The sequence below is a fragment of the Solanum lycopersicum genome, chromosome 2 (assembly GCF_036512215.1).
Source record: "Solanum lycopersicum chromosome 2, SLM_r2.1".
NCBI lineage: Eukaryota > Viridiplantae > Streptophyta > Magnoliopsida > Solanales > Solanaceae > Solanum > Solanum lycopersicum.
This window is the reverse complement of record NC_090801.1, coordinates 66707143-66715670: the sequence shown is the minus strand read 5'-3', so window position 1 is coordinate 66715670 and position 8528 is coordinate 66707143. Positions and strand designations below refer to the sequence as shown.

Here is an 8528-nt window from a genome sequence, read left to right as displayed (position 1 = left end):
GCTACTACGAATGCCCCTTTCCGCAAAAATTGTTACCTATTTGTTTACTTGATATGATTTCACTTTTATTTTTATTTTATATAAATAATAATTTATCTTTAAAATATAAATTTTATTTTTAATAAAATAATTTGTAATTATGCGATCTTTATAATTATTTTAGATATGTAAAATTAGGTGAGATTTTAATTCGTTCATCTTGTTAGTAACTAATATAAAATTTTGTTATTTTTTAACACTGAAGCTTTTTGAAAAAATTTACGGTACAATTTATATTAGTTGTGTGGGGGCCCTATTTTTTATTGCAATTATATTCTGATTAATGAGATTCAGTCTTGATTTTTATTTCTTTGCCTTTTATTTCTCTTTCATGGTTTTCTCTTCTTCCATTTTTCTAGTCTGTTTTTCCTTTTCTTTTAAATAAAATAAAATATTTGAAGACCTATTCAATTACTTTTTCAATTTTATACTATAAATAAAAATATATTTTATTTTTTATGGTTAAATAATTATCTAGTCAAATTTAAATATGAATATAATTCGTATTCGTATCATAGGATTAAATTATTTCTCACTTTATCGTATTTTAAATTTTTCATCTTTTGAATTCATTTCTTTTTAACTTCTATTTTTAGGATCCATTTAAACATAACAATTATTACTTTTAAAAATAATTTGTTTTTAACTCACTTTTTTTTTGAAATTGTATTAAAGTAACATCATTTCGAATAATTTTTACAAAAATCATTTTGAATATATATGTAAACTTAATTATATTTGTATTTAGAGATCCAAATTTTCTTTAAAAAATATTTTAAGCAAATTTTCTTTTTGCCAATTCCTAATATTGAGAGATAAATTCTTATAATTTTTTAAATTTAGATGAAAAAGAAGAAAAAAAACATTCAAAGTTGAAGAAAAATGATGTTTGAATTCTGTATTCTTTTATGATGAGCTTAAAGAATAAATGGACCCCTGATTAACTTTATTTATATTATTTAGTATAATTTTATTGGCTCATGTCAATTTTATTATATTTTCACTTTCTTCCTAATTTTTGGAACTTTATTAAATTCAAAGAATGACCCACTAGATTAATTAAGTTGGGTCAAAAATTGATGTGGATCAATATTTTATTGTCATGTGTCTAATTTAAAATTTTATTTATCTCATGTTAAATTTTTATTAAAAAAGGATATTTTTAAATTTAAAAGATTTATGTGATCAATATTTTAATGTCATGTGTTTAATTTAAAATTTTATTTATCCTATGTCAAAATTTTACTAAAGATGGCATTTTTAAATTTAAAAATAACCTTTAACAACATTTTGATTCAATAAGTAGAAGGAGGGTATTTCTTCTTTTTTTTTCAATACGTTAAGGCATTTAAAAACCTTTTATCTATTAAAAATTTTACTGTCGAGTCAGGTATTTCATGTTTAATTGATTTAAAAGTTGATCAAATTTACTTTTAAGTCAATTTTTATTGAAATAAGTCATAAATGACTTAAAATAAATTGGATAGTGTTTGATAAAGTTATAAATAACTTTAAAATAAAATAAAAAATCAAAATATCATTTTTTATTTTTTGACTTAAAAGTAATTTAAGTTTAATTTTTTTATTTTTAAATTTAAAAGCTATTATTATTACGTCAAATCCAGTGATTCATACAAAATGAGGTTGAGGCTAAAACGAAGTTAAGTGATAGCTCAAGCGTTCAAACGAACCTACTAACTTTTCTATCAATCATGTATTTATATTAAAAACTTACATATATATTCATATGTAACCACCTAATAAAATTCATTTGTAGCTTAATGGTAGGTAAGGATTCTTAAAATGCTTTTCACATCTAGTGTCGTAGGTTTACAATATTTTTTTCTTTTTATTTTAAAATTTAGAACACCAAATTATTAATTCTAATCCTAATGTGGGCGGAGGAAGTAGTATCTATTATGCATGGATGGAATTAGCATAACCACGGGAAAATGATTGGCGAAGAAAACAACTAATCGTAATTAATATACATGGGCCACCTTTCTATATCAAAAGACTTACTATTTAACAAAATAATGAATGTTGAGGTCCCATATATTTTCGACATTTTACGTGAAAGTGAAATGACTCGAGAAAATTCTTTTGGTCATAAAATTTATTTTATTTTTAAATATATTTACTTTTTTAGATTTAATATTTTTTAATTAAAAATTAGAAAAAGCTATTTTCTTTTAAAATAAAAGAAAAAATCATAATTTTATAAACTTTCTAATTAAATTTGATCAATTTTTCTGGCCGCACTTCAAAATGATTTAACAAGTTAAAGGTCATAAGCAAACACCATTCAATTACAACACCCAAGGAAAACAATGTATACTATTGATTAATCAGTAAAGACGGCCAACAAAATTCCCTTTTGGAACTCTCATAAAACAAGTTCGTTTTAAATTTAAGATTTTAAGACGATGAATGTATTTTTAATGATTAATGTATGTTGGTTAAAGTATATAACTAATATAGTTTCGTATGATAGTTTTATTACATATAAAAATATCAAACTATTGTATTTAGAACTCTCATAAAATTAGGAGATAAAATTGACCTTGTTCTAAATTCAGAATTTTAAGACGATGAATATATTATTAATAATTAATATATATTGGTTAAAGTATATAGCTAATATAGTTTCGTATGATAGTTTTATTAAACATAAAAATATTAAACTATTGTATTAACATATAAATATAAATTAAATGATTTATTTAAATAAAGTTTCCTTTTATAAAGTAACGATTTTAAATTTCACTTGACATTATGAATTAGTCATTCTCTTATTTTGTTTGATATTTTTAAACTTCACATAAGTCAAATTATCTTTAATATATTACAAAGAGAAATCCGAGGAAAAGTCTTTCAAATTACTCTATTACATTTAATATGTTTTATTAAGCTAATTAGGAGTAGAAAATATGAAAATTCAGGTGATATTTACTTTTCTTTTTGTCAGCATGACCGACAAAGTTGTATGATTTTTCTTTTGACAAAGTGATTTTTTTACATGATATACTTGGATAGGTACTTTTTTCTGTCCTCAATTATTCATTCACCCTTTTTTTTTTTTTTAGTTTTTCTTAATTATTTATTTATTTTGATAAATTAAGAAAAGAATTTCTTTTTACTTATTATATTTTTTAATAAATTATTTTTAAAAATGTAATTTTTTTAAAACTCTTAAATTTTTCTAATTCATCTATTTTATAATTAATAAAAATAAAATAATAAATACATTATATTAAAACTTTTAATAGATATATCAATTTAAAAGTAACGGAGTAATTAGAACAGAACTGTTAAGCGCATAAAAGATGGGACCAAACACCACCATTATGAAACAATCACTAATATTCATGGGCCATGGGTGCCTTTAATATGTAACATACAGCTCCACTAATGAATTATTAAAGAGATTTATCTAAAATATTGATTGAGACAGTAAAAACTTGTAAACTCCTCAGCTATCAAGAGAAAAGATTAATATTAATTCATGTGTTTGTTATAAGACATTCTTTGAAACTTCCTATTTTGGGCAACTCATTCATGTAACAGCTCGATTGTTGACCATTCATCCATTCATGGCTACAATATAAAGCAGAGGAAGTTCAGTATTTTTTCTTATAACACTGATAAAAGATGAAATTTGGGAAAGAATATGTATCCCAAATGGTGCATGAATGGCAAGAAGCGTATATGGATTATAATCATCTTAAAAGTCTTTTGATGGAAATCTTGAATTTCAAGAAGAAAAATGCACCATTACCTGAAGTTGCAGCCACTCCAAGAGGGTCCTTAAAGAGAAGGGTATCTATGTACAGAGCATTTAGTGGATTACAAATTAGATACAACAGTTTCAAAGGGAAAAACAATCATGAAGATGAAGTGATAGTAGTGAATTCAGTGCAGCAAGAGGGATCTGAATCTCACTATGAAACCACCTTCCTTGTGTCCTGTGAAGAAGGCGGAGAATGTGAGCTGAATTTCTTTAGGTCATTAGATGATGAATTTAACAAGGTGTTAACTTTTTACAAGAAAAAAGTAGGGGAAGTTAAGGTGGAGGCTGAAGCATTGAGTAAACAAATGGATGCACTTATTGCTCTAAGAATCAAAGTTGATAAGATTTCAATCGTGGACCAAGTCATCGATACTTTTAGCAATGAGGATAGTGTTTTCTCTCCAGCATCAGTGGATACTATGCATTTTAGTAGTCCAGGTATGTCCAATCTCTGCTGATACTATTGCTATTATGTTACTGTTCCGTCTTTTGGTGGGAAAATAAGTTATAATTCGTTATATTTGGGGTCATTTGTGCCCTTAGTAATGCAGAGTGACTTGAAACAAATCACAAGAGATGTTTTAGCTGTTAAAACTTGTTCTTTAATTTTTTCGAATTCTTGTTTAAATCCAAGATAGGTAGACCACATATGGAGGCAATTCAAGAAGTTGAGATGAACAACGAAGAAATACTGGAACAGGAGACAGTTCAAGAAGTTGAGATGACAAGTGAAGAAATTCTGGAAGAGAAAGCAAAAATAGGGAAAAGAGATACTACAGAGATGATTCCCCGCGATTTTAGGCCTGCTCCAGTAGAGGTTCTTGACTATGTAAAAATCAATATTGAACCAGAAACACCTATCTCGACTTTAAGATGTATCATGACTTCAAAACCAAACCTATCATTCAGCAAAGAAGAGCTCAGAAAAGTCGAAGAACAAATGAAAAAGGCTTTTGTTGAGTTCTATCAAAAGCTGAGACTTCTAAAAAGATACAGGTAAATGTTGTACTTTTACCCTCAAAATAGGAGTTACTGCTGTTTTTGTGCTCAAATCAGCTCATACTTTGCTACTTGATTTTACCAGTTCCTTAAATGTATTGGCATTTTCCAAGATCATGAAGAAGTATGATAAGGTACAACACTGAAGTTATCGATAACTATTTGACATAGAAAGTTACCAAGTTTTGCCAAGTAACCTTGCAAGTTGTTGATACAGATCAGTTCAAGGAAAGCTTCTAAATCATACTTAGAGGTGATTGAAAAATCTTATCTTCGTAGTTCGGATGAGGTACATTTTCTTTCAATTTCAAAAATTGTTTTCCTCTCAGCATTATTCCACTTGTGACTATAGTTTTTGGACTGCTCATCCATCTTTGTTTTTTTTTTTTTTTTTTTAGGTTTTGAAGCTCATGGAAGGAGTGGAAGTTACTTTCATAAAGCATTTTGTTGATGGAAATCGAAAGAAAGGAATGAAATATTTAAGACCACAAGCACAGCGAGAAACACATAGAGTAACATTTCTTCTTGGTAAGCATTGCAATTCTATTAGCATCAACCATATGTTCATTTCAGTAACTGATATACTCTTCGCCTACAGGTTTGTTCTCTGGCTGCTCATTAGCATTAGTAGCAGCAATTGCTGTATCAATACGTGCAGGAACTCTTCTGGAGAATGAGGATCGAGGACAGTATATGGAAAACATATTTCCACTGTACAGGTGAACTAATCATCATTCTTTTGAAGTCATATCGATTCTTTCCTTTTGTCAATACACAAGAAAAACCTATGTTTTCAGCACTTAATACGAGTAATGACGGTGTGTCTTTGCAGCCTATTCGGATTCGTTGTCCTGCATATAGTCATGTACGGAGCAAATATATACTATTGGAGGCGTTTTCGAGTCAATTATCCCTTCATATTTGGGTTCAAGCAGGGAACGGAGTTAGGTTACAGACAAGTTCTCCTCCTTGCTTCTGGTCTTTCGTTACTTGCATTGGCTGCAGCACTCTATCATCTGGATATGGATATTGATCCGGAAACACAGAGTTTTCAGACACTGACTGAGCTGACCCCACTTGCCCTGGTGATTGTAAGTCTAGAAAAACATTACTTCTTCTTTTACTTGCATTCAATGATTAATCTATAGACTATATAATAGGTTTCAAATTTAAAACCTCCTAATAATCTTATATCTTTTTTCAGATTCTGCTTACAGTAACTTTTCTTCCTCTGAACATCATATATCGTTCAAGTCGTTTCTTCTTTATAAAATGTGTGTGGCGCTGTCTGTTGGCTCCACTTTATAAGGTACCAGCAGTTTGTTTAAGAGATAATACAGATTCACATACATTACTATAACAGAACTTACATAGATAGTAAAATGTCTCGCATCATTTTGCAGGTTACTCTACCAGATTTTTTCTTGGCAGATCAACTTACCAGCCAGGTTTGACACTTGAGCTTCTATGTTGTACAAAAAGAAGTTGACAATTGAGTCAGTGTAATGTGCAAATTTTGAGTAACTTATCAGATAGAATTGTTGCATTTCAGGTTCAGGCAATTAGGAGTTTACAATTCTACGTGTGCTACTATGGGTGGGGCAACTTCAGAGAAAGATCAAATACATGTCAAGAGAGCAAAATTTACCCAATCTTATACATATTCCTTGCAATAATTCCCTTTTGGTCTCGGTTTATTCAGGTTTGAAAGAAGTTTTACACAAGAGTAATGATCATTAATTCAAACAAGAGTTATCTTAATACATGATGCTGCTTTATGATATATGCAGTGTCTTCGTCGCGTATTTGAAGAGAGAGATTTGATGCAGGGGTTTAATAGCCTTAAATATTTATCAACAGTTGTTGCTCTTGTAATGAGGACCCTATATGATCAGAAGAGAGGTACGTTTTGGAGAGTCATGGCAGCATCAACTTCAGGAATTACTACAGTTGGAAACACTTATTGGGACCTTGTGGTAGATTGGGGTTTATTGCAAAGGAATTCGAAAAATCCGTGGTTGAGAGACAAGCTACTTGTGCCATACAAGTCTGTCTACTTTGTTGCTATTGTAAGTAGCTAGGTTTCAAAAATCAACTTTTAACTTGCATTGGGATTAACTAATTATTTGGTTACTGTAAAATGCAGGTTCTTAACATTATTCTGAGACTAGTCTGGATGCAGTTGGTTCTAGATTTTCAACAACTACCTTTTTTGCATAGGAGAGCATTTATTGCACTTGTTGCCTGTTTGGAAATCCTCCGCAGAGGCATGTGGAACTTTTTCAGGTCAGTTCAGTTTCAATTTTTCTGGAATACACAGAAAAATTAATAGTTGTAACAGTTTGTAGTTTTTCAGGTTGGAAAATGAACACTTAAATAATGTTGGGAAATATCGTGCCTCCGAGTCTGTACCCCTGCCTTTCAACTACGACGAAGACAAGAGTATGTAGAATGGAAATCAAAGGAATCAGCTTCTTTGTAATATAGTTTTGTTAATGAAATTATAGAGTGAAAAGACAAATTGAATCCATATTGACATGACAACAGTAATTATTAATCAGAAGGCTGAAAATTTTAGGTCATTCAACACCAAACACAAAAGAGTTTCAAAATTCTATTTGTTACTATTATGTAGAGTAACACTTTAGTCATTATATTGTATTGTACTGTTATCTTACGTATCATATCATGTATTGTTACTTAAAATGTATTATATTGTATTGTTAAATTTTCTTGTTATGTAACCATGAAAAACTCATGCTATGAAACAACCCATTTATTGTATTCTCATTGTTACTTAATTTTTTTTCCATATTATTTCCTTAATTAATATTTCATAATACTATTTTACGCTTTACGCTATATTATTTAATCTCAATCAAACCTTCCAACCTAGAATAATTAAGAACATTTTAGTAAATTTATAAATTACAATACAGTCAAACCAAACAACAAAAATATTATTAAACAGTAGCAAACAATACCGTCTAGCCAAACATTGTATCTATCCTACAGTACAATACAATATATTATGAAATAATGAATAACAATGATCAAAACAAAGTGTGATCAACTGTAAGTGAATACGTATATTTGTGACAATAGAATAGTAAAGGAAATAAATAGTCCAACATAATATACACTCTTTTTCTATATGAAAATTGAATAAGAAAACAGACCAGAAAATCTACACTTAACATCTATTCAATTGACAGGGTTACTTACAGCTGGCTACGTGATCAAATTTTCCAGCACATTTTCATACCAAATCAAATAATTGTACAAACTTTTCTCAGTTATGTGTATCTAATAAGTTAATGTGGTTTAACAAGTTGCAAGTAATGGAAATTGCTAATCCTTGTTAACAGGAAATAAATTGAATAAAGCGATAATAAAGACAAATCATTGTTTTCTAGATAGTTAAAATAAAAAATTAAGATTTAGGCAGGTGAAGTTATAATAGGTCAATTTTCCTAATTGTATTCCCCAATCTCAACGCCACGGAATTCTTTTTGTGGAAATTCTTTTAATATTATAATAGTTCAATTTTTTTCAAATTATATTCTTGAATCTTAACATGCTCCCTTGCCTGAAAATTCTTTTAATATTATAATAGGTCATTTTTTGTAATTACATTCTCAAATCTCAATATGTTCCCTTACATGTGATTCTGATTTTTTTTATGGATTAAATATGTGAA

General features: G+C 28.6%; 1 protein-coding gene across 2 annotated transcripts; it reads left to right on the top strand.

The window, feature by feature from the left end:
* The first annotated feature begins 3457 nt into the window (after positions 1-3457).
* Positions 3458-7612, top strand: PHO1-6 (phosphate transporter PHO1-6). 2 transcript variants are annotated; one of them, XM_004232157.5, is made up of 13 exons: positions 3458-4267; positions 4468-4825; positions 4914-4962; positions 5046-5117; positions 5227-5356; positions 5427-5547; positions 5661-5919; positions 6033-6137; positions 6232-6276; positions 6381-6530; positions 6619-6897; positions 6975-7114; positions 7185-7612. In XM_004232157.5, the coding sequence occupies exons 1-13, from the start codon at positions 3691-3693 to the stop codon at positions 7276-7278; spliced, it is 2379 nt and encodes a 792-aa protein (XP_004232205.1). In that variant the 5' UTR covers positions 3458-3690; the 3' UTR covers positions 7279-7612. The 2 variants fall into 2 exon arrangements, with proteins under 2 accessions (XP_004232205.1, XP_069150673.1); XM_069294572.1 differs by having other exon boundaries at positions 3553-4267; positions 4464-4825.
* The last annotated feature ends 916 nt before the right edge of the window (positions 7613-8528 follow it).

Coding starts and splice junctions, on each gene's coding strand:
- PHO1-6 (XM_004232157.5), top strand. CDS start 3,691: ATGAAATTTGGGAAAGAATATGTATCCCAAATGGTGCATGAATGGCAA. Junction 5,357..5,426: donor TAGAGTAACATTTCTTCTTG/GTAAGCATTGCA, acceptor CTTCGCCTACAG/GTTTGTTCTCTGGCTGCTCA. Junction 6,138..6,231: donor TGTTGGCTCCACTTTATAAG/GTACCAGCAGTT, acceptor ATCATTTTGCAG/GTTACTCTACCAGATTTTTT.